The 27,238-nt window shown below is 38.3% G+C and overlaps 1 protein-coding gene across 1 annotated transcript in view; it reads right to left on the minus strand.

Moving 5' to 3' along the window:
- Dpyd (dihydropyrimidine dehydrogenase) overlaps window positions 1-26,101 on the minus strand; it is a 900,155-nt gene extending 874,054 nt beyond the window's left edge. Inside the window, exon 1 of the mRNA XM_052179342.1 lies at window positions 25,932-26,101. Within this exon, the coding sequence (XP_052035302.1) occupies window positions 25,932-25,970 (39 nt within the window). The 5' untranslated portion in view covers window positions 25,971-26,101. The remainder of the gene's footprint in view (window positions 1-25,931) is intronic.
- Window positions 26,102-27,238: the final 1,137 nt, after the last annotated feature.

Below are 27,238 nucleotides of genomic sequence, written 5' to 3' on the forward strand. Positions count from 1 at the left end.
ACAAACATAAAAATTACATCAAAAATAACAGGAAGCAACAATCACTATTCCCTGATATCTCTTAACATCAATGGACTCAATTCCCCAATAAAAAGACATAGACTAACAGACTGGATACTTAAACAGGACCCAACATTTTGCTGCATACAGGAAACATATCTCAGTGTCAAAGACAAACACTACCTCAGAGTAAAAAATTAGAAAACAATTTTCCAAGAAAATGGTGCCAGGAAACAAGCTGGAGTAGCCATTCTTACATCCAATAAAATAGTCTTTCAAACAAAATTCATCAAAAAATCAAAAAAGACATGGAAGGACATTTTTTACTCACAAAAGGAAAAATCTACCAAGAAGAACTCTGAATTCTGAACATCTATGCTCCAAATATAAAGGCACCCTCATTTGCAAAAGAAACTTTACTAAAGCTTAAAGCACACATTGCACCTCAAACAATAATTGTGGGTGACTTCAACACCCCACTCTCCTCAATGGGCAGATCAGGCAAGCACAAACTAAACAGAGACACAGTTAAACTAACAAGTTTTGGACCAAATGTATTTAATATATATCTATATAACATTTCATCCTAATTAAAAAGAACATACCTTCTTCTCAGCCTCATAGTACCTTCTCACAAAGCAGACCTCAACAGACATATGAAGATCAAATGAATCCCATGCCTCCTATCAGATCACTGTGGAGAAAGGGTCGTCTTCAATAGCAACAAAACAACAGAAAGCCCACATACACATGGAAGCTGAACAATGCTCTACTCAATAACTTGGTCAAGGAAGAAATAAGGAAAGAAATCAAAAGCTTTTTAGAATTTAATGAAAATGAAGGCACAACATACCCAAATTTATGGGACACAATGAAAGCAGTGCTAAGAGGAAAACTCATAGCTCTGAGTGCCTCCAAAAAGAAGCTGGAGAGATCATACACTAGCAGCTTAACAGCACACCTGAAAGCTTTAGAACAGAAAGAAGCTAACACACCTAAGAGAAGTAGAAGGCAGGAAATCATCAAACTTAGAGTTTAAATCAAACAAGTAGAAACAAAAAGGACTATACAAAGAATCAACAAAACCAGGAACTGGTTCTTTAAGAAAATCAACAAGAGGGGAAATCATTTGAAATATAAATAAAAAATATCAAATAAAAAATGCTTATAAAATATTTAAAAAAAAAGAAAAAGGAAAAAAAAGAAAATCAAAAAGATAGATAAACCTTTAGCTTGACTAATCAGAGGGCAGATACACAGTATCCAAATTAACAAAATCAGAAATGAAAAGGGAGATAGAACAACAGAAACTGAGGAAATTAAAAACATCATCAGATCCTACTAAAAAAGCCTATACTCAACCCAACTGGAAAATCTGGAGGAAATGGATAATTCCCTAGACAGATACCAAATACCAAAGTTAAATCAGGATCAGATAGCCCATCTAAATGGTCCCATAACCCCTAAAGAAATAGAAGTGGTCATTGACAGTCTCCCAATCTGGTGCACAGGACCAGATGGTTTCAGTGCAGAATTCTATCAGACCTTCAAAGAAAACCTAACACCAATACTCTTCAAACTATTCCACAAAATAGAAACAGAAGGAACACTATCTAGCTCGTTCTATGAAGCCACAATTTCACTGAGACCAAAACCACACAAAGAGTGGAAAGAACCCAAATGTCCCTCAGCGGAGTAATAGAAACAGAAAATGTGGTATATTTACACTATTAAAAACAAATGAATTCATGAAATTCTTGGGCAAATGGGCAGAACTGGAAAATATCATCCTAAGTGAGGTAACCCAATCACAGAAGAACACACATGGTCTACACTCACTAACAAGTGGATATTAGCCCAGAAGCTCAGAATACCCAAGACATTATTCACATATCAAATGATGCCCAAGAAGAAGAAAGAAGAAGCCCCTGGTCCTGGAAAGACTCCATATAGTAGTGTAGGGGAATACTAGGACAGGAAAGTGGGAGGGGTAGATTGGGGAACAGGGGGAAGGGAGAGGGCTTATGGGACTTCCTGGTAGGGGGGAACCAGGAAAGGGGAAATTATTTGAAATGTAAATAAAGAATACATCTAATAATAAAAATGAAATAAAATAAAATAGTAATCAAAAGTAACTTTTCTCTTTCATGTTTTATTAACTGGAGGATGACCATACAGAATGCACTCTAAGAAGGATGTGAGAGAATTAAGAAGCTGGGAATTTGGACTAGACTCTCCCGAAACAAAAAAAACAGAAAATCATAAAATATCTCTATTGTTCTTATAGACTTTGGAGTCATAATTCATAATGTTTATTAATAGTGACCTATCCAGTATCCTGAAGCTCACCTGGTTTGGTTTCTGTAGCATTTAAGCCTCTTCCCTCCCCCTCTTCCATCTCTCTGTCTCTGTATCTCTCTCACTCCCCTTCACTTCTGTTTACTTTCCTTTTGTTTTTCTTTTTCTTGTTTATGCACACATGTGTACAAGTGCACACACATGTGGAGGTCTAAAGTCAAGGTCATGCGTCCTCCACAACCACTCACCACATTCGTTTCTGAGGCAGGGTCTCTCATTAAGCCTGGAGCTTACAGATTTGGCTAGGTGTGCTAGTCAGTAAGCCCTAGGGAACTTTCTGCTCCAGAGCTTGGCATTATAGAGGTATGTCCTGCTGTATGTGTGTGTGTGTGTTTGTGTGTGTTTTAGAATATAGTTTCTGGAAGACCAAACTAAGGTCTTCCTTAGTTTGTTTATTTTGTATCACTAATTCATCTCAGTACCCCAAGTTTTTGCTTTCTATGCACTATTATCATTATTGTAATAAATTCTCTACCAATCTAAGCCTCAATAAAGGGCTTTTGGTTCTTTCCTAATGCAGTAAGTCATTATAATGCTCTATCATGTAATCCATCTGCTTGCATGATTTTAATTTATTTGTAGCAAAAAAAAAAAAAATACCAGCACACTTTCTTCACAGAAGCTTATAATGGCACCGCCACAACTCCCACCATACCTCTACCCCTGTCAACAATATCACATTTTCCCCTGTAAACCAGAATTCACACTGTGACTAGTCTCTATGGTTACTTATTTTTTATTTGGCTCACACATGCCTGTTCATATTAGTCATATATGCTGGATATTTGATATCCCTACTTCTGCAGCCTATAGAAGATTCTTTTCCAGATGCCTAGATTGTACTATGACCAAACTCTCCAAGTTAAACTATCCATTACCCACCTGGGGTCTATGCTTTCTGTCTCAATATTGCAGGCACTATTCATTAATTCCCGCATGTTTGCTCTCAGACACATTAACACATAGCTCACTATTATGAACAGGGGTAATAAAATCATTCATTCCTTACAGTTTGATTTGATACCCATCTTACATTTCAGTTTGGTACCCATATAACCATTCCAAACAGCCTCTGGTCTGACCGTCACCACTTTTTAAATAAATTTCTATTTCCAAACATTCACTTGCATCTCTAGGAAGCATCTGTTATGTTCAAAGAAAGACTTTATGTTCTAACTAAGAACCATTTCTTCCAACACATAATAGTCAACCTTCCCTCTGCCATGTAGCCATGGGTCTCAAAAGGAATTGGGCAATATTAATCATTTGACACAGGACAGGATACTGAGTAAGTATGGTCTTCAAAAGAATATCATATAATAATGAGAAAAATCCTTAGCAAAAAAATTTTAAAAAGAAAAATCATTCTGCTGGGAGTTACAAAGACATTACAGATGGAAAGACAAGCAGAATCCTGTTTTCTTTTTGGTGTCATTCTGTTTCAGGGAACACAGGAGACAGAAGTCACCACTTATCTGTGGTTACAAAGATTTCAAGCCATGTAATGATTAACAGCGCTGTGAAGGAGGGAGGTGCCCTTGGCCTCACTTTTCTGCCAAGATGTAATCAGCCGCTCCCTTGCTGAGGCAGCAGAACTAAACTGCTCCAAAATCAACAAGTACTATCAGAAACCCAGTGCAGCCCTCTCATTGACTCTTTGATGTTCTAGAGGGGAAGTTTTCAATTTCAGTATACAAAATATGAACGAGAAGCTGCAAACCACCAGAGTGAGGAAAGAGATTTAATAAAAATAAAAGGATATCAGGTATGTTCACAGACTAAATCGTAGAGACTATGGTACAAAGTCAATCTGGGAAAAGGGCTCCATTGCACCATTAATATTTAAAAAGATAATACTCTACAAATATAGTCTTCAGGACAAAGAATGTTTATAATTTGTATCGAGAAAATACCAGAAAAATAAATTATGATTGCTTTATGGCAGTAAAGCATGTTATATATGTGGATTCAAAATATTTTCACTAACATGGAGAAATGTTCTAGGACAAAGTTAAGACTAGTTCTATTAGAAATTGATACTTTGTTGCATCAAATAACTTTAAATGACACAAATTTCTACATACACTTTGCCACTTTGCTGTCCTAATTGAGTATTTTGGCTTCTTTATTGACACATTTTTCAATAAGTAAACAGAATAGATTTCCTTAGCCCATTGCAAGTATGGGCGTTTGCTTGTGTGTGTGTGTGTGTGTGTGTGTGTGTGTGTGTGTGTGTGTGTGCCAATGGGTTGATTGGGCTTCCTTCAGTCACATTAGAATAGGTTACTTACAAGAGTGTGGGTAACCCTCAAAGCCTGCATCACCAGAACATTCTACCATAACAATGAAGAAAATGTCTTGGAAGCTATACCTTGGAGTATCCAATAGTGTCCTTTTTAAAAGTGTCCACTTCTTCAACTGGTATCAGCAATATGTGTGCTCATGCATGGTTTTTATGTGTGCACTGGGGATTTAAAATCAGGTCCCATTGCTTTCACAATAAACATTGTTAATCACTGAGCCTTCTCTCCTGTTCCATTATATTTGATGTAGAGAAAATTTACGTGGTTATGCATATACGTAGACACACACACACACACACACACACACACACACACACACACACGTACATACACACACCAAGAGACAAAATTTCCTGTTCAATCACTCATTATGTATCAGAAGAACCTGGAACCCACTGTGGTGGTTTAAATGAGAAGAGTCCTCCTTTGTCTCCAGCACTGAAATACTGTTTGCAAGGTTTGGATGGGGCAGCATTGCTTGAGGAATTAAGGTATTGCACTACATGTGGGCTATAGGATTAAAAAGTCTCAATCACTTCCAGTTTGCTCTCCCTGCTTCCAGTTTATGGTTCAAGGTGTAAGTTCTCAGAATCTGGTTCCTTCTACCATTCCTCCCTACCAGGATGAACTCTTACCCTCTGGAACTATAGTAAGCAAAATAAAGTTCTTTCCATAAGTTCTTTTGTTTATAAAATTTTGTCACAGCAACAAAAACGAACAACTAATATAGCCATCCAGAGGAAACCATCTGACCGTGAATATCAGCTAAGGTTGAAAGCATCTGCCAGGGTCTGCATGGGTTTCTCCACATGAGCTACAGCTTGTTTCTTTGACCAGGACTATGAGAGAGAACCTGCGGCATTATTTGTCTGATCTCCATTTCTCAAGGATTACTATCCTTTGCTACATGAAAACCAATGTCTTTGAAATAAGTGGTATTACTGTATTTTTGTCACAAGTGGAAATATATGCATGAACGGGCATATTTGCTAGGTCTGAGTCACTATAATTTGGCATAGCCCCTCAAAAGGTATACATCCTTTTTTGAAAAGGTTCAAGGTGTGAGTTCTCAGAATCACAACTTGGGACATTTCATCAGGAGAGAATGATACTTTTTTTTTTCTTTTATGTCTAAAACTTTGAACCACACATTACTATCGTGACTGGGTCACACAAATGGTGTGATCTGTGACTACTGTCTGCTTTTTTTCTGTCTGGTAGTATAGAGCTTAAATATCTAAAGTCAATTACACAGCACCATCTTCTCTTATAACATGAAGACTTGATAAGACTTCATTGATTTTTTGCCATGCCTCATAGATGCTGCCCTACATATCAGGGAAGTATGTGTCCTGTTTAATTCCACCCAGTAAAGAGAACTCAGAGAACCTGGCTGGGTTCCCCCAGACTTTGACCTGTGCATTCTTCCCTTTGCAGATTCAGATCTATGATTTTGGTCAGAATGAATTTTGAAGTTGCAATAAAGGATTTCTCAACACCTTCCCTCTCCCTATACCTGTAAAAACTCTTTTGTGCCTACACATGTATTGTAGCTTAGGGATGAAGGACAGATAACATGTGTGAGTTGTTCTTTCCTTCTACCATGTAGATCTCAAGAAAAGAACTAAGGTTGGCAGTAAGATCCTTTAACCTCTGGGTTATCTTGCTGCCCACACCTGCCCAATCTACTTTTATTGGGCATCTTATGTGAATAAAGTAAAGAAATATTTGATTTGGGAATCAAGCACTTTCAAACAGAAAAGGTTAACATATAACAGACTCTTTTGAGCAAAACATCAAAATTTGGTATGTCAAATCTCTCTGAAGATGTGCTAATTATCTGTGGCTAGAGAACAGTGGTATCAGTTTCAAAACATCCATCTCTAAGGCAAAGCTGTAAAATACCCCAACTTAACACCTATAATCTCTCCTGTGACAAATTCCTACTACTTCTCAGAAAGAAAGGTTCTCAGTTGAAATCTGTCTGTCTTGCCCTGCTGCTCCCATAAGCCATTTGGCCTACCGCAGCTCGTCAGATAAATTTGGAAGCATAGGCTTTTGAGAGAGTATTATCAAGGAAAGAAGTACCAACTTTTTTCCTCCTCTGCTCTCTCTATTGAACTCCTACATTCCAACTTGAACATAAAGGTGAATGTGGAAATAATACCATAAAAAAGCATAAAGCCATTAAGAACACAGAGGCATCACATGCTCTGCACAATGTATCACTGCAGTCCACTTCCATGAAAAGAAATAAATCACTGTCTTATTTAAGCCATCTTTATTCATTTTTCTTGGTTCTTACCATGCCCAAAGGGACTGAGATGGTCAAGTAAGTGTGGGAGGTACTAATAGTTCAACCCAAAGGTAAAATGTCCAAAACCAAAGTGCATATGGACTTAAAAATAAAAGCACTTAGCTCATGTACTTTAAAAGACAAATGAGAAATCATATCAGCATAAGTTAGTAGCTTTCTTGAAATCCATCAAGATGTCAAAAATCCTAAACCAAAAATTACTCATTTCAAAAAATGATCAATGGAAATTTTGTTGTACCAGCATAGGGAAAAAAAGAATGCATGATTCATGTTAATCTCCATTGATTGACTATTAATAGTTCTCTCCATTTGAACTGATATAAAAATTTTACAACATAGAACAATGATGTGAATGAAAATTTAGCCAATGTCCCTTTGTGTACTGTGCTTTGAAAGCTCCCCATGACCTGAACATTAACTCCTTCCACACAATTGATTCTCCCACCCATTTTGTGAAACTAACCCTGGAGACTATGATAGGGAACACACTCCTTTGTCCTTACCCTAAGATTCACCTTACAGAACATTCTTCCGCTAACAATAGTCCCTGATCCAATTTTAGAAAGTGTCCTTAGTCTAGCAAAAGATTTACCTAGAAGATAGTTTGACTCTTTTATCTAAAAAATGTATATATCCTATTTAGAAAACCACCTAGACTCATTCTAATAATTTTATACCAATGTTCTCTGTTATAATATTTTAGAGCTTTATTTATGCATGAATGTATGTGCGTGTATGTGTATACTATGTGCATGCTTTGTCAGCAGTAGCCAGAAGAATGCACAAAATTACCTGGAACAGGAATTACAGGCATGAATGAGACACTATGTGAGTACTTGGAGTTGAACACAAGACTTCTACAGGAGCAGGAAGTGTTCATAAACATTGTTCCATCTCGTCATCTACAGAAATGATTTTTGACCATTAAAAGATTACCTCTGTCATTTAAATACTCATCACTTCCAAACTGAATAAACTGTTACTATCATCTCGACACAAAACTGTATACACCTTAGCTGTTCTTTACATATTCATATCAAGTAGACACTTCAGCTGAATTATGCAATGAGAAGGGATTCCATTATATTAGCAGTGGGCTTTGCAGACATTGTTTTAATATTATATTTTTTCTTTTATTTCAACTAGATTATTCCCCTCTTCTACTCTTCCCAGATCTCCCACATCCCCTCTGATCTAAAACCACCCCCTTTTGTTCTCTAATTTGATAATAAATAGATATCTAAGGGATAATAATGAAATTAAACATAAGATAAAAATAAACAAAATAGAACAACATAACAAATAGAAGAAAAAGAGCCCTCAAAACAAGAAACAGATACAGGATCCAAGAAACAAGAGAGACATGCTTTTCCACGTGCTCAGGAATTCTATTAAAACACAAAACCAGAAGTCATAATATATATGCAAATGATAAATAAGGTAAATAAAACAAAACAAAAATAAGAACCGAAGGAAGGAAGAAAGGAAGGAAAGAAGGCAAGAAGAAAAGGAAAGAAAAAAGAAGGAAAGAAAAAAGAAGGAAAGGAAGGAAGGAAGTCTTCACATTGCATTATAAGATGGGGAACTTTCAAAGATGCCAATGAATTCATATCTCCTGCTGGGTATGAGGCAGCTATTAGCTTTAATAGTAGTTTGTTTTCCCCATGAAACGATCTTGTAAATGCATCAGAACCAACACACATCTGAACTTGTGGAGACTGAGGCAGCACACACAGGACTTGTACATATCTACAACAAATGGGGTCTTTGAGCTTAAAGAGTGGACCCAAGACCCGATCCCTAACCCAGAAGCTATCTCCAATTGACTAGTCACTTGCATATCTTCCTCAAACTAGGCATACAATCGGAAAACAGATCCTCATAATTCATTTCAATCCAATAACTGAAACATCCATGTTCTTTTAAAGGCAGTACTTCCCATAAATGAGCAGACCTATATTTTCTATAAGCGCTCCTGGTACTTGAATTTATTCAAAGGCTTAAATGTGTTTTTATTTTTTCAAGATTATAGATCTTACCTTCTAATTAAGGTTACACTACTAGCATAGATTAGAATTTGAATTAACGAAGGACTCTGTAATGGAAATTAACTAATTTACCAATTAATTATGTAACAGGATAGATTGCAAGCATCGTTCATGTTGTTTATACATGTGACAACTTGAGAAACCAAAGGCTATATAGCTATATCTCTTGTAACCTTTACTGTTAGGTCAGTGGTGAAAAAGTAAAATTATGTGTATTGTTTAGAAAATTTATTTTTAATTTTATTCTTGTGTATGTATATGTAAATATTTCTTACAATTTTTACCAATCCTGTCTCTGCCATAATCAGAACTTTGAAATGACAATACAGATTGCTCTAGCAAAGCAATACTTAACAGAGAGGTGGTTGGGAAATATCCTTGGCATTTATGTTAACTATGTGACAACAATGGAAAATGTATCAATAGTACCTTTTAATTTTTTTTTTGAAATTTGTATTTGGCGCTAACTTACAATTTACCTGTATGTACTTATATATTTTTCTTTCATTACCATAATTTGGTTATTTCTTTTTTCTTTTCTTTTTTCTTTTCTTTTCTTTCTTTCTTTTTCTTTTAGCTTAAACTATTCTAAAGGAATGAAGAATTTAATGTAGCATTTTTGGAATCTTAAACTTCAAGCAACCTTAGAGAAAAAAAAATCAACTGTAGTTTTGCAAGATTTCTGGGCAAATGGCCAAATACAAGATTAAAAATGTACAAAAGTCTGACAGTTAAATAAAAATTTGAATCTTCCCAGAGGATGAATTAAAAAGAAACAAGCTGAACAAATGTGTTGTTTCTAGAAAGGGAATTGGGAGAATATGGACAGGGGTAAGAAACAGCTTTCCTGGATGCTGTGGAGAGTATAAGCTACCATGTCATCTCTCCAAGTCCACACACTCATCACTCAGGAGTGGTGGTGTATAAGGATGCTCTGACTACATGCTGACCACGTAGTGTAGACACTACCAACCTCCCAGGCATCACTTACCAACAAGTCACAAGACAGACAGGAAATGGCATGACTGGTTTTCTTTAGGAGCATTTTTTTTAATGATTTTTATGTTCACATACCATAATGATGACAGCTTTATAGACACAATAAGATTAGACACAATAAGATTGTTCAGAAATTATGCCTCAAGAAGGTCATTGGGAAGCAAGGTAATGACATTTCAGCAATAACATTGCAAAGGTAATGGAAGTATAGAAGACCAGAATATTCCTCCTCAAATAAGAAGCATCATTGAGCTAAAGACAAAGAAGAAATAGATAGAGGAGAGCTCTCTGCTCTGCCTCTATTTGCCAAAATCTAGGAAACAGAGTTACAAGGACAACAGTGTCCAGACATTTTTTTTCTTCCAGGGAAAAGAGAAGTCAACCAGTAAAGCAGTAGGACACCTCATCAACCCTGGTGACACCTCATCGGCGACAGCCAATGGTGTGTGTGTGGGGGGGGGCAGGATTTACTTACTGACTCACTCTGCAAAATAGTCTTTTACTTTCCATTTTCCTACTTTCCCTTTAAGACAGCACCCACAGACACTTGGTCTTTTTGTCTTATCACTTTCATAAATCCTTATTATCTTCATTGAAGATGCTGCATAAACTCCAAAGCAAACACTTGGAGAATTGCTAAGTTTCTAAGATATGTATGCTGCTAATAGATGTCTGTTTAATTTTCTCTCGTAAATTTGCCTTTTTAACAGGGATCCTTTCCAACTGACTGTCCTCCAGTTCTTATTATTCCACTCCATCTTGAACTTGAAGCTGCTGATCAATCGCAAGTGGCTGCAATAAACTGAGTTACAACATGAAATTTTTGCAGCCACTGTGTGATCTAATTTCCCCAAGAAAAGTTTTCCAAAGAGTAAAATTTTTCAAACCCAATTTATGTACATTTTAAAGCCATAGGTGTTTATGGGGCTTTATACTATTTTAAAATTGTCTACCTAAAATAACAGGAGTTGTTTTGCTTTGAATAACTGAGAACTGGACAAATTGTTCTCTTTCAAATACCACAAAGTGAATTATAATTATGTAATATGTTCGTCTAAGTATTTGCCATAATAGCATAATTAATTCAAAATTGCACAGGACTAAAGAGGTAAAGGGGGCAAAGGTTAGGCTAATATAAATTAGTCTCACATTACACCCTTGTAATTACATTTTTTTTGAATCTTCAAATATGAATAGGTTGTCTTGTCAGTGATATCATTATAGATATAAAGTAGATGTAGAAGAGAAAAGTTCCCTCTTTCCTAGGGCTACTGTTAATCAAACAAAAATTGACACATGCCTACATGTATGTAGACTTTTGAAAGAGCGGGAAGAGAAAGAATGTAGATTTCAAAAACCACATCCAGGTCAGCAGTGCATTTGACTTAGTTTTCTTTCATCCTCTCTCCAACAAATGATGAATCTGACCTGTCAGAGGTCAAAGGAGCCTGGGGAAGGAAGAACCGGTCAGCTGACACCATGTTGATAGGTGATTGATGAAGTCTCCCCAGGTCCCCCCACTGCAACCATCTGGCTTGGGTGAGAAGTCTCTCTTACACACCTACCTTCATTTACACATGTGAAGGACTCCTTGAGGAACGGAATATTAACTATGCCGTCAAGAGAGTCTTTGAATACCTTCAGTAAGAGAAAAATGAGGTAACGTTTGAAGGACTCCGTGCTTACATACGTCTCTGATTCCTAATTTTCATATCATGTATTTTAATGTCTGAATAAACAGCCACTTGTCAAACGGAGCTCCTACTCAGAGATGTTAGTTTCTAGCTCAGCTCGCCATGGACTTAATCAAATCATAGCCCTTTCCTGTGTCCTTGGGTCCCCATTTCTGATATAAGTAAAATTTCTTAAGATAGAAACACATTCGTTCTCAAGCAGGGCACCGGAAAAAACTAAACATCCAGTGTGTCTTCAACTCCTGTAATCCCTGTGAACTCAACTCTGCAGCTCCTGTGTCTGCCTTTGATCTACCCCTGTCCATTTCATCCAGGATCGCTCTCCCTGAAAAAGGAAGGCCGACATATTTCCAGTCTTCTTAACCACTAGATATTAATGGAAATGGAAAGAGAGACTGTAGCAAAGGTTACACGAATTTCATTATCACTTGTTAAATATAATCAATATCACCCCATACAAAGCAATCAAGCTTTATGAATGTGCATTCAGTGTAATTCAGACTTTGATCCTATAATTACAATCCTGGACCATAACCCCTAGCACTAATTACTTTCTTTCTTACTTACAATTTTCAGAATCATAATTGGATTCAGGATAGATAGATAGATAGATAGATAGATAGATAGACAGACAGAAGATAGATAGATAGATAGATAGATAGATAGATAGATAGATAGATAGATAGATAGATAGATAGACAGATAGATAGACAGACAGATTTCCATACCAGGTTAAATTCACATACTAGGATACATACAGCATGTACTCAGAAATCACTTAATGAAGTTTCAAGAAGCATGAGATACTTTGTTGGTAATGAGTTTTGCAAAACTATGACTGGAGTGTATATCCTTGTGAAATTCTTGGGACAAGAAGTTTAGACTTCAGTTTTATGGCTCTTAGAGCATTTGCATATCATTTACCAGATGATAATCCCTATTCAAAAATCGCCAAATCTATGGTTACTCCACATCATATTATCCTGGTTTGCTTTAACAAAAGCTCATGATAGGATCAGAAATAGCATTAAGGTTTTTTTCTGTTGTTGATTATTTTATTGTGACACAATTGTCTTGTACATTGTAAGAAATTAATATTCCTTAATGTTTAATGACTAAAAGAAAGAGTATCAGTAAAGTCATGTGTTTTCACAGATTTAAAACTACACATTTTTAAATAAAACTGTGGAAATCTCACTGGCATCATAACAGTACATGATAGTCATTATCAATACTTTGATGATATCTGACACTAACTATACTCTTGTCCGTGTTAGAACTGACTAGGAAGGATGATGATGCGGGTACCAAACTAGTTCCATCTTACAGCTATGGAGCTAAAACCAGAAAGCTTCTGTTCTGACTGTGTCCAAACTATAAAGTGGCATAATGTCGAGGTTTCCTCTTGCTGTCTATTGTAATGTTAAGTGCAGGCCCCCAAGACCTGGAGTCTGCATGTAGATCCCAGAGACACTGCCCCCAAATTATTTCCGATTGGTAAATAAAGATGCTGACAGCCAATAGTTGAGTGGATGAGACATAGGTGGGGTTAGGTTTCCCAGGCCTGGGAATCAGAGCAGAACCATGAGGGGAAGGAGGTGAAGGAAAAAGAGAAGCAGGCATCTGTTAGGTGAAACATAAAATGTGGCCCTGAGGGCTGGCCAACTGGAGTTAAGAGCAGCCCAGAGGAAACGTAGTAAGTAATAACTCAGGGTTATCTATAGACTCTAATAGCATAGAGGGTAGATATCTGCCTGTTTCTTGTGATGTTTGAGGCATATTGTAGATATGAAGGTTGTGTGTGTCTTTTATCTGGGAACTAAATGATCAAAGGCAGGGTAGAACCCCAGGGGTCGCGAATAGAATTTTCTACAACAGCAGAGTGTTAAGCAGAGTGGTGGGTGAATAAATGTGGTATGTTCATCTCAGTATGCAAGGTATGCACCTGTCTAGTGCAGGTAGAAGCCGAAGGAGGATGGGGCGTGTCTTCCTTTGTCACTCTCAGCCAACTGAAACAGACAGAGTCATTCTGGACATGAAGTTCCCATTAGGATGGCTGACCAACCAACTCTCAGTAACCATTCGTCTCTGCTCTCCAATGCTGGTTTTACAGGCTCATATAGCTAGGCCAGCTTCTTATATAGATGCTGGGAATTCAGACTCAGGTCTTCATGGTTACAAAGCAATACTCAGACATCTTGCAAGCTCCCAGAGTCTGTATTCTTTACCACTACTACATGATGCCATTTTATAACAATTGAGATGCATAATGATGAGATTTTACTTACTATTAATAGCAACAAACATGTATGTTATAACTGATCAGACACACTGATTTATTGCCATTTATTCATTTTTCTTGTGTTACTATTGGTAGACCATGTCCAAAACAGCATTAATTTTTTTGTGATTTTATGGTTAATTAGGGTCTATTTTTCTTAAAATCTATACTGTTCCGACTTTGGTTACTTGTATGCCATATTTCTATTTTCCCTTATTTTATGCTTTTGTGTAAAAAGTGTATCATGTAGGTGAAGGCGCATGTGTAAATAGAGAAGTGGGTATACATGCACATGCATGTAGTTTTAATGCTGGTAAAGGCAGAGTTTGTTTTCTTTAAGGCGTGGTCCTCTGGTGGGTCAGTGATGCTCCTCCAGGGGACAGTTCCACACCTATTGGCAACACAAATTAGACTTGGTAGCTTTAAATAAAATGAGGTTATAACATTTGATGTGCATGGAAGAAGGCACCAATCTAGACAGAATTTGGGGATGAAGCTCATATGATCAAAATATACTATCCTTGGAATTCTCCAAGAATCAATAGAATATTTTTAAAGGAAGGTACTATTCAAATAATTTGTTTAAAATATAGGTGAAAATATTAAGAATGAAAAAATAAAATACCCTCCAATCCCTGCTGCTCAAACACAAATTAAACCAAGGAGACCATTTTTACTGAATTATTTATTTTAAAAAATAGAATGAAGGAAGGATTGAATTTAGTAAACATTCGTACAAGGCAAGCTACTAGAAAATGGAACCGAACATATAAACAACTCTAAATAATCTAAATTCTTAAGATAACTGCACTACCGTAGATAATTTCTCATCTAGGAGCCTATCATAACTATGTAATCTTTAACAAACATAAAGTATATTTTACTTCCTTGCCACTTAGACAAGACAGAAGGGATGATAAATGGAGTCTTCATGAACTTGAAGGAGATATCCTCTGCAAATATTTTCAAGTCATTCAAATCAGAGACATGTCTCAAATTGGACGTAAACTTAGCTTTAAAATGTAGCACAAATTCAGGGTTATTTCAGCTAATTAACCCAAGAAGTAGAATATTTTGCTTTATTATATTTCTTCCTGTGAAGGGAAAATTGTGTTTTAATTCAAATATATCTATACTTAGAGACAGTTTATTATTTATATAGATAAAAAAATCAAAACTTTTACACACGAGTCCTTTAGAACACACGTGCAAAAACATGTTGACATGCTCACATGATCACTCATTCCTGGATCTCATATAAGGGTGTCCTAGGTAAAACCATTGTTTGTCAGTCTGGTCTGCCACAGTCATTCTACAAGGGAAGACCAGAGATACAATAAGAATCTTTCCGTTCTAGGCCACAAGACAGATAGATAGACAGGTGCAGTTGCTGTTGCCTTTACCCATTTAAGGTATTGACCTGAGATTTGGGGACGCTGTCCACTTAAAGTGGGACCCTGCAGCTCTTTCCAAGCAGAAAAATTAAGAGCTCATGGAGAGGTCAGACTAGAACCCATCAAGAAGTAGCAAAGACAAACTGCATTACCTCTGGAAATAAGCAGCACACGGATGACTTAGTGACTGGGAATGTAGTGATTGGTGTAGGGACACCATGCAGAGGGGGTGAGGAGTCAAACCTCTGTCCAGTTTCTATCTTTTCCCTGGAAAGACTCTTTTGTCAAAAAACAAACAAACAAACAAACAAACAAAAAAACTAAACAAAAAGAAAGACAACATGTTCTTTCAGAAGTGAACTTGAGTCCTCTGGAAGAACAGCAAGAACTCTGAATCACTCAGCCATTTCTCCAGCCCCTGAAGTCATAATTTTTTTCCTATTTTTTCACAATTTTTAGAGCTTCACTAATGATTATGAAAAATAATTTAGCAATTAAATCTGAGAAATGAAAAGAAGTTTAACACAAGTTGACAGAAAGACACGTAGATTTTACTGTGAGCAATGTCACAATTTATCCCTAAGGATCTACAGAAGAAACTGAATACTCTTTTTTTTTTTTAATTACAGAAATTTCACTTCTTAAAAAAAAAAAAAAAAAAAAAAAAAAAAAAAAAAAAAAAAAAACCTCCAGCATTGCTCAACTAAAAGGTCTCCCAGAGTGGGAGGAAGGTATTGAACTCACTCTCTGAGGGCACTGGAATCCCAGCATGAACTCCCTGGGCACTGCCATCTCCCCAGCTTACGCTCTCCTTTTCACTGATAATTATCAAGCAGACTGAGAGAGCTGTCTCTAGCTCCAATTTCAAATTAAGCATATCATTGTCTGGGGGCTGTGGAGACAGCGTAGTGAACCAGCATGGGGATCTGAGCTCAATCTGCAGAGCCCACATACAATAAACTAGGTGGACTGCAGCATAACTCCAACCACTACATTAAAGAGGGGAACACAGGAGGACCCTTTGCTTAGATAGCCAGAGAGCAGAACGTAATCAATGAGGCCCAGGTCTGTAAGAGACCCTGCCTCAAAAGAAAACTAGGAAAAGAAAATAACAACACAAACAACAACAACAAAAATGGTGGCTGGTGCCTGAGGAACAACACTTGAGGGTGGCATGTGAACACACACCAGCATATGTGTCTACATGTGTACCTGCACATAAACAATTATATACACAAAACTATCCCCTATAATTCAGAAAATATGGATTAATTAACATCTGTAATCCACAAAATAAGGACTTCAGCCACATATAGTAGGATTTGACTTTCCTTGGTGCTCAGACAAGATACTGGTGCAATAGTGGTACAACCATTAGAATAACCAACCACTTTCTGGTTGGATTTAGATTGTACTCCAAAAGAAGAAATCCATACCTGGCACTACTGTCAAGCCAAGAACCTATGGCTAGACAGGTTCAATGGCCTGAGGGACACCTACTACCATTATTCTTATAAATGGCATAGCATTAAACTAACTCCAAATGACTTACTATTAAACCTATAGGTTGATGGAGCTTTCTCAATCCTGGGCAAAGAAGCTTCTGTGTAGTAGATGATTACCATACTAACCAACAACTAACTAAGGTGCAGAGAAGTCAAGAATTCTCATCCTTATGTGGATCTATGTAAGCATGTCCTCCTCCCATGGCTGAGGAGGTATTGGAAGAGAGGATAAGAAGAACATAAGAGCCAGAGGTCATATATAACTACAGTGAAACAGTGTCTTCTGGACACATCAGTAGAGCTGCACATATGACCTCACAAAAGGACAGGGCCCATGCAAACCAAAACCTGACCAAATTCTGTATGGAGAAGAGGAGGCATGAAATCATAGCCATAACTGTGGAGCTATTGCCAATTATTAGCTACTGGAAGTGGGAGAGTCTGATCTCTCTAAGAAAGTAGACCCTGATAAGTTAGACAGGCTCCAGCAGAAGGCCAATATTCAAGAATATTTTGGCGACACAGATTGGTCTTGATAGGGGCAAAAGACACAAAGTTGGGTAGGTAGGGAAAGAGCTGAGGGAAGAAGGTAGACATGATCAACACAAGTTATGGAAAGTTCTCAAAGAACTAATAAGACCTTTATAAAGGTGTAACTCATGCATCTGATTAAGAAAAGGAGGCAGGGAAATCATAAAGTTTGAAAAATACTATAACATCAAATTCATGTATCTCTAACAGAGATGATAGGCTAAATCCTATCTATGCATGCAGACAAAACAGAACATGACCACTCTCCTCTACATGATCACTTAGCAGGCCACACTTTCAAACAACTTCCCCTTTTATTTACTATTATTTAAGCTATATGTGATTGTATGTGTGAGGGTGTGTGGTATGTCTGCATGTGCACATGTCTATGCTCTTGCCACTGTGTGCATGTGGAAGTCAGAGAACAACTTTTAGGAGCTTGTTCTCCCCTACCAATGAGTGTGCCTAGGGATTGAACTCAGGTCCTAAAGCTTGGCCACAGACTTAACCGACTGAGTCATCTCTCTGGCCCTTTAGAATACTGACCAACAGGAGATTCACTGAAGGCACAGCAAGGCCATCACTGTGGTGGAGTGACCTCCATAAGGTCAGAAACAACCCATAAAGGATCACATTTGGATAGCAAAACCATGTCAGGTTTTAATTGAAAGAGACAGAGAGACAGAGAGAGAGAGAGAGACAGAGACAGAGAGAGACAGAGACAGAGAGAGACAGAGACAGAGAGACTTTTCTATTGTTTTGCTGAAGAAATTCACATTACTCTTTCATTAAAATTCTAAACTATACAAAGTTTTTAAATACAAAATTCAAAGATAAAAATTTCAAAGAATTTCAGTGATTAAAATACTCAAATGAGTTAACCTTGGCATGCAGAACAAAAAAAATCAAAACTAGGAGATGATTTTTTTTTCCAGAGAAGTAAAAGTAGCGATGGGTGCAGGCTTAGAGTGGAGGGGGAAAAGCATGGATATCAGAGTGCACCCGAGGCTTCATCTGTGGCCACTATCTGTATAAATCAGGCCCAGAGCTGACACGCAATTTTCTGTGTGTCCCCTGAGAAGTGGCCCTCGGGGCTTAATTATTGATGAAGAGATATTTCTTCAAAGTGGCCCAGTCAAGACTGCCTCAAGGGGACATTCATAAGCACTCATAATATCAATTTCCAAGCACCTGGGAGACAGGGACTCACACAGGCTCTTTAATTATTATGATACAAGCAGAGGGAAAGAAGAATGCATTATACAACCCGGCTGAAATTCCCCCAAGAAAATTATCAGAATGTATACAAAAGGTAGGGTACCCAAGTGAACGTTTGAGAAAGCTCACTCCTGTGATTTCCTGGAACAAATGAGTTTGGCCTCTAATCTACTCTACTCCATCCAAGGACATTGCAACTATCAAAAACAGGTAGGGCGTGCTCACAGATACATGAAAACACAAAAAGAAAAAAAAATCCTTGAACTGTGTGTGCTTGCTTAGAAACACACACACACACACACACACATTTATATTCCCTTTATTTAGTACTAAAGATCTCTCCTTATGTTTCAGTTGTATGAGGTTTCTTTTAGGGAATGAATAACATCAAATTGTTTCAAACAATTAATAAATGTCTATCCCCCCAAAAATATTTACCCATTCATCAACTTTGGTCTAGTATCCAAATTGCTAAAGAATTTATCAATATGTAAGTTAAAGTTTCAGGAGGAAAATCCAAGTAAGGAGAGAGCCCTGAAATTTAATTCTGTTCCACCATTTAGATGTTCTACATCCATGAGACCTCCCCAGTCTAACTCCTTTGCATTTCAGAGGCCTACACTAGAGGGCTGGCGATAGGACAGGATTAGAGGCGTAGCTTAAGGAGCAATGAAGACAAACAAGAGTCTTTAATTTGGCCAGAATTCCATTAACTACCCCCCCCATCAAAAACTCACATTCAGCAACTTTCATAACACACACCTGCACCATGCATGAGTCTCTAAGAGTTTTCATGGTAATTCTTTATCTCTCACTACTTTTGCCTTGCTTCTACAATCTAGATTCCACTTTCACACATCCATTTTAAAGGAAGATATGTCCCTAACATGTCTAGGAAATCCTTTCCAAATGACTTTATAAGATCTGTTCATGCAATCAACATGTACTACCATTTCAGCTTTTACTAATTAACTGTGTGTGTGTGTGCGCGCATGTAAGAAGGCATGCATGTGTCACAGCACACATGCCCTGGTCGGAGCACAATTGCAGGAATCAGTTCTCTCTGTCCGCACTGTTGGTTCCAAAATTAACTCAGCTCATCAAACTGGGCAGCAAGGGCATTTATTTGCAGAGCCCTCACTAGAACTCTCCAAAATACCACTTCAAAAGCACTCATTTTATGTGATGGCATTTTATATATTGATCCTTGTATATTCTGTGTGGGGAAAAATGAGATCAGTTTCAATTGACTAATGAAGAAAAGGACAGGCCACAATTATCCAAAGAAATAGCAAAATTGATATTTGAACCCAGGTACTGTTTATATAAAAGCCATTTATTTATTTATTTATTTATTTATTTATTTATTTTATTTCATTTTAAAAGTTTCAAAAAGAAATGCAAACATCACGTGCCAAAATTAACCAGTCCTGAAGATTATGCAACTTGGTAAACTAACATACAGTTAGTATTGTAAACATAATGGTATATGCTTAAATATGTAAAGCAAACATTTTTTTAAAAGTTCTAATCATGTCATAGATTGTTGTTGTGGTATAGGTGGTGGTTAAGAGCACAAAATATATCCAATACTAAACGAGTAGATTCCAATGTGAAGTTGTACAACTTCCATTCTGAGTACAAGTTCTAACTTAATATTTTAACACAATGTTATTTTTCAAATAGTAGCCATGATATAAAAATTGACATCTTAAAAAAATAAATTCATTCAAAATGTCTTAGTTCCAAACTCTAGTTGACAATTATACTAAAGTGTGCAAAAGAAACGGTTTTCATTGTTTTAAATACACGCACTTATTACCTATGAATGCAGTATTTTAAGTAAGAATAACAAAAGAAATAATGATCACAAATTACAGGAAATACATGAAGCTATTCAAAGGTATCCCAGTAGCACAATTGTCTCCAGGATCACTCTGAACACACACGCTCTTGATGGGTGAGGCTAGAAAGCACCTTCTGTCTTGAGAAAGAAGATTAAAAGCAAATGACATTAAAAGAACAAAACATGTCACATTTGAAAAATAAAACTCTTGGTTCTAAATAAATTTACAAGTAAGAAATGTTTCATTACACATTTTTTTATTTTATTTTTTTATTTACATTGCAAATGATTTTCCCTTTTCTGGGTCCTTAATTAGTGTAAAATAGAAATGAACTAAATGTTCTGTACAGAATGTGTGTGTGTGTGTGTGTGTGTGCATGTTCATGTTTGTGATGCCGGAGGTCAGCACTAGGTTCCATTTTTTTTCAGTACCGATTTCCATGTTATATCTTGATACAGAATCTCTCACTGCAACCCAGGGAGCCTGGAGAATCTGCCTCCAACTCCTTAGTGCAGGATTTTTTAACTACATTCTGTGGATCAACCTTGTGTACTTCTTACTCGGCAAGCAGAGTCTTGGACTGTCTCCGCTGCCCCTCCCCACAGTTTTAAGGATAGGGATTCTGTGGTGCACCGCTGTCTGTCCCTGGGTCTATACCACTAATAGAAAAGCAATGAACTGGCCATTCCTACTTTTCCCATGGCCTCTTTGGCTGCACTGAACCTTGGCCCATGCAAAAAGTCTCCTCGTGCTTTGCCACTGCAGCCTTCTTTTTAAGTCTTGTTGTCTTTCTATGTGTGTTCCAACTTCAGGGACTTGACCTTCTGCTTTCGAAATCTCCCGGAGTGACGGCACATCTGTACTCTGTGGGGAGGCCTAGTTTCCAGCCTTGTTATTGTTGCATGTTTACATAGAGTTTGGCAGAACAACAGGTTGAAACAGCTACTGTGCGCTTATTTAAAGACCATGTTACCCCTGCAATAGACCTAGATCTTATCATTTAGCTTTCCAAATAATGATTTTCCTCCAGAATGCGTGAAAGGAAGCTAATGTATTCTAGAACACGTTAGAGTTAGGTATTCAGTTATCCCTATAGGCTATTATTGAGAGTAAGCAGACTTGATCTAAAATCTCCCCATTGACAGGTTATTAATCATTAATATTATAGTTTTTAATTAAACTACTAACTAAACTAAATATGTACTCTAAATATGTGAGCACAAGAATTTTTAAAAAATTTTATTGTTTTACTTATTCACTTTACATCCAGCACACTGCTCCCCTCCTGGTCCCCCTCTCCCACATTGCTTCCCCCACCCCACCCCCACACTTCTCCTTTGAGCTGGCGGTGGGGATGGGGGGAACTGGGATGTCCCCAACCCTGGCACATCAAGTTTCTGTGAGGCTAAGCTCTTCCTCTCCCACGGAGGCCAGACAAGGCAGTCCAGCTAGAAGAACATATCCCACATACAGGCAAAACAGCTTTGGTGACAGCCCCCCCCCCAGTTGTTCAGGACCCACATAAAGACCAAGCTGTACATCTGCTACTTTCTAATATATGTGAACACAGAAATGTGCAGGATGCTACAAACTAGTATGAATGCAATTAGTTACACTTTAAGACAGATAAGCAGATATATATGTTTGTACTACTTAAGCAAACTCCATACAACAAGAAATTCTTTAAAATTAAAAGTAGTCCACAGGGCAGTTTAAAATTTAGAAAAAAATGCATATTTCATAACTAAAAGTCTATTAATTGTTTTTAAGTAAAAGGCCTTAAAAACCTTAGTGAATTGCATTTCCAGAAGCTCTATCATGCTCAGTGGATAAAAATGAGGTGAGAGGAAAGGAATATTATACACTCAGTAAAAAGATGAGTTAAAGAAACAGATAACTCTCAACCCTTGTAAGGTTAAAGAACCTTACAAGGTTTCTCCTCCTTTGGCTCTTCTTCCCTTCCCAGGAGCAGAAGCAATTAAAATAAGGGATTTCCTGAAATGTACTTTGCTATCTCTGCCAATTTTGAACCCATATCTTCCTGTTTGAAGCAGGTCCTTGAAATTTACTTCCTCTGTGTCATTTATTTTTCTTCTTTCCAATGTCCCCACTTTAAAATCTGATTTTCTTAACTAGTAAGTATAAGAAGTCCTCTATTGTCTTCTCTGTTCAGCTGAAGGTGCAGGAGCAGTAACTCAAAAGCCATTTCTATTTGACTCAAAATACACTCCATTTTGCCTACAGCAGATTGGGATTCTTTTCCTTTGTCCAGGGCAAAGCTGGACACTCACCCAATAATTTAAGGGAAGGATGTCAGCTATGCTTGTGGAGGCCAGAGAGGAGGAGGAAGCAAATTAATTCGACTTAAAATATCAAATGACTGGTATACAAATGGTTAAAACCATAAGTATATATTTGTATGGTCTCTCCTCAACTACCTTTGATGGGGGAGGGGCGGGAATCAGAATATTGAACAGAAGTGAAGTCCTGAACTGAATAATTGTTCCCCCTTGCTTTTAGATGTGGCAATATTGACACCATATTGGCTGGCAATTCAGTCTAAATGAAGAAGTCCTATTAAATCACTGCTGAGGTCAGAGAAAGCGACCATGGCCAATACTCACCTACTTCGAAGCTCTCTCAGGAAGAGCTTGAACTCAAAAGTCATGCTTTTCAGAATTCAGAGTTCATCAAAAAGAGTAAAACAAAATGATGTCTTAAATTATGTGCCTGCCATTAATGCATTTTGAAGTAGTGACTATCAATTGGAAGTAATTTTTCTGCTACTAACATCCATCTGCATTTGCCTAGATCAGGTGCTAACCACCTACTATTTTCGATACTGCTTTAAACTCTGAGAGCTGGGTAAAATGGGCAATATCACATAGCCAACAAGGAGCACCACAAGCCCCCAATCCCAGCACGTAGCATCAGAAGCCAGACTCTGACCCAAGCTACGAAACAGCAGAAGATGATTTGGCATCTGGAACCATTTCTGTACTTTTCACAAAGACAACAAAGTTTGGTTATAAAGGCTAAGTCCCCGCCAACATCTAAGGCATCATTTCTACGTCTATCTTAAATCCAGGGAATATTCTAGGTGCAGTTGAGTGTACTGAGTCTCTACTATATTTCCATCCCTTCCCATCCACATGTGGTATAGGATTGAGGCTAAAAATTAGAAAGAAATAGACATAAAACATTTTGGCCACCTGACAAAATATTTTTGTCTGATTGTGAAACCAGATTCTATGGGTAGCTCACTGGGAAAATTAAATCTCTACTATAGTGAGTGGCTATTGATACCATCTCATCTTTTTCTCAAATATCAAGTGCCTTATCAATGTGTTCTTATTTCCATCTAGTTCACACCACTTTTAAATTACCTCTGCCATTTCATTGAGACAAAGACAATGATCACAATCAGATCAATTTCCCCACGTGCTTTTTTTTTTTTATGAACATGTTCAGGAAAGCTTTCAAATTTGACAGAAAACTAAACCCTCATAATTTATTCTGATTCTTCAATACAAAGAGAATTTCAGTAGGTTAATAGGATTAACGGAGGCATCTCTGTGTGAGTATGTTACTCCGGGCTTAATGTACTTTTCCTCACTGTGTTATATTTTAATGATTAATTTCACGCTCTTTCATGGTATTTTTAGCTCATGAATCATGGGTATTACTTTGAGGGGAAAATAAAGTCTTGTGGGTGAAAAGGGATGCTACTGATTAGAGTGTGGAGCACACATGTGTGAGTGCTGAAGACAGCGAATGCCACCACTCCTGGTTGTGAGGTGCATCAGGCTGAGGAGGCACACAGGGCAATGGTACACTCACTTGAGTGAACCAGGAAGGCTCAGAGTGTAAATGTTCTTGGTTAGAACTTATACAACTAAACTGGACACTCACTATCTCACTAGCTCCATTCTCTCCATAGGAATATGAATAAGACAAGCCCATGAGAAACATGAAGAATGAAATCAGCTAAGCTTGAAACTCTCTTCTGAAATTAAACAAAAGCCATCAGATCTGCAACGCTCCGATTCCTGAAATCTGTACAACAGTCTGGATGCTGCCAAAGGCTTGCTAACTGATTTACTTTAACAAAAACAAAAATGTCCCACGGGACTTAAATCAAAGATAGTACCCAGAGACCATGACTTCAGACAGACATGGTTTCCTGTGACTTCCACGCGCGCGCACGCGCGCGCGCTGCGCGCGCACACACACACACACACACACACAAAGTTCATTAAATCAATCATATTGATTCATACTGTTCAACATCCAAAAAAGAAATTGTGAAGAAACGTCTAAGTAAACTACACAGAGAAAGAAGTCAACATGTTATCCTTTGCTCTTAACTACTACAATGAATTCATCAAAGGCAAATATGAAGTCTCTTGGAACACTATCAGCTTCCTTTTAAGAGCATATAAAGGTTCTTTATCACTGACTGGGGTGGGGGGCAAACTGGAGAAAACCAGTTATCCTGCTGCAAACAGGTGTTTTTAAACTTGTATTTAAAAGAACAGAACAAAGGGGAGGGGCAAGGGAGGTTTGTTATTTCTAAGCAAACACACAGAGGGTAGGAAGGGGCTGGGCAGGAGGGGGAAAGGAAAAGGAAAGGGAAGAGAGCACAAATATTTTACAAAAGTTTTGTTTTGTTTTTATCTTCAGAAAATTCCCTAAACAAAACGGAACTGAAACCCGAGAAACACAGGTTTCGATTCAGCGCGATTAAAATCGTGGCCATAACTCAAATCTTTCTCCCAGCATACACATTAAAGTCTCTAGAACTCAAAGGAAAGATTTTTGCTATTTCAGGTAGAGACTTATTCTCTATCAGAAAGATGAGATTTTTCGAAGAAACAGAGTGCGATACAGAGTCGAACACAGCTGAGAGGAGAGAACAGAGCAGTTTGCGAATCTCTTTCCGGGAGGACGCACTTTCTGATGTCTTCTGTACTTCAGTCCATTTTTTTTTTTTTCCAAATGTGAAATTAAGTCGTAAACAATACCAGGGCCAGGGCAGCTCGAAACAGCGGCCTACAGCTTGGATTTCTACGCTCCACTTTTTCATACTGCGGGGCTTTGTTATTATAGGTGGGTCACTGTGTGGGTGTCCCCCAAAACCACAGAGGGGACAGAGCAGGAGTTAGAGGGTCCCCTGGGCGGAAAGTGGAGCTCCGGTCCCCTGGAGTCCATGCCTCTGAACTCTGAGCCTCTGGGTCACTATGACTTAGGGCAGAGAGGGATGGTCACTTTTAAGTCTCCTACGAAGTGACCAGGTCCTGGTCCCAGGGTACCGTATCCAGCCTTGCCCGCAAGTCTCCCCCGGGGAAACTTCGCAGATCTCCAGCTCAGTCCGGGGTGTGCCCCCGGGCCTCCCGCCCCTCTGTGACCCTCCCACCCCAGGGCCGCGGTCGGTACCTCGATGTCCGGCGCGTCCCTGCTCAGCACACCCGCCATGGCAGCGCTTTCTGGCCTCAGTCTCCCGCACACAGACCCTCCCTCTGCTGCAGCAAGCCTCCAACCCCGCACTGAAGCCTCAGCTTGCCCCAGCGCTAGTGCACTGACTGCCCGAGCCAAGGCAGTATGAAAGGGGCGTGGCTACACTAAAGACACGCCTCGAAGGCGGGGCAACGCTCTAGGCACGCCTCACAGGCACGCCTCACAGCCGCGCTGTCCCACTGGTCCCAAGCTCCAGGGCTCTGTTCCAGTGAATTTCTGGTTGTGCTGGCCTTTGCTCCCCAAGGTTGAGTTTGGTAGGCGGATTCAGGTATCAAAGATCCTAGAATTAAAAGCAAACAATTGCGTCGTTGATGTTCTTCTGAGCTCTTTGCCCGCAACGTGCAGAAACAAAATCTAAAGAATAGGATCTCCCAGAATTCTCCAAGGTCCAGGGAGTATCTATGTTCTTCTGGCCACCAGCAAATAGGCTGGAAGGATTTTGAAGCTACTCTGGAGGAGGAGTAGTCTGGGGAACCTAGGTCACAAGAAGATAGACAGACATCAATATCCACAGTCCAGAGCTCTAGAAAAGCCTATAGTGAGATGGTTCTCAACCTTCCTAATGTTACTACCCTTTAATCTGTTTTTCATGTGTGGCAATCCCATCCATAAAATTATTTCCATTGATACTCCAAAACCCTAATTTTGCTGTTATAAGTAGTAATGTAGATATTTGTGTTTTCCAATGATCTTAGGTGACCCCTGTGAAAGGGTCTTTCAACCCCACAGAGTCCCAAATGGGTCTCCATGCACAGATTGAGAACCACTACTTTAGTGAAGAGCTTCAAGTACAGGATCAAGGCTTTGCATGGGAGTCCATGTCTATTTTTTAAAGTCTCTACTAATATTCTGAACTGTGAAGTTTGCAAATACAAACAAGAGTTGCTTCTTTCATGTTTGTTCTCACGGTTGCTAGGAAGAAGCAATGATGTCATCAGACTAGTCCCAAAATCATATCCTCTCCTCAACTTTGCGGCAGCCTGGGCACCAGACCATTTTTCTAGGTAAAGTCTTCTCTCGTGGTGCCATCTGCTTCTTTTAAGGCACACAGGGCATTTTGTCCTGTTGGCTAGATCGTGATAATTTTGGAATCAAATATTTTCCTCCTCATTAGTATTTTTCGTTACTTTGTCCATTTTCTTTAAATTCAACATGTACTTAATGCTTCCTTTTGTATCCAGAGTATTTTGCTGCCCTGCAGGGTTTTCTAGATGTGGTCTGCATGA

This window comes from Apodemus sylvaticus, chromosome 4 (assembly GCF_947179515.1).
Source record: "Apodemus sylvaticus chromosome 4, mApoSyl1.1, whole genome shotgun sequence".
NCBI lineage: Eukaryota > Metazoa > Chordata > Mammalia > Rodentia > Muridae > Apodemus > Apodemus sylvaticus.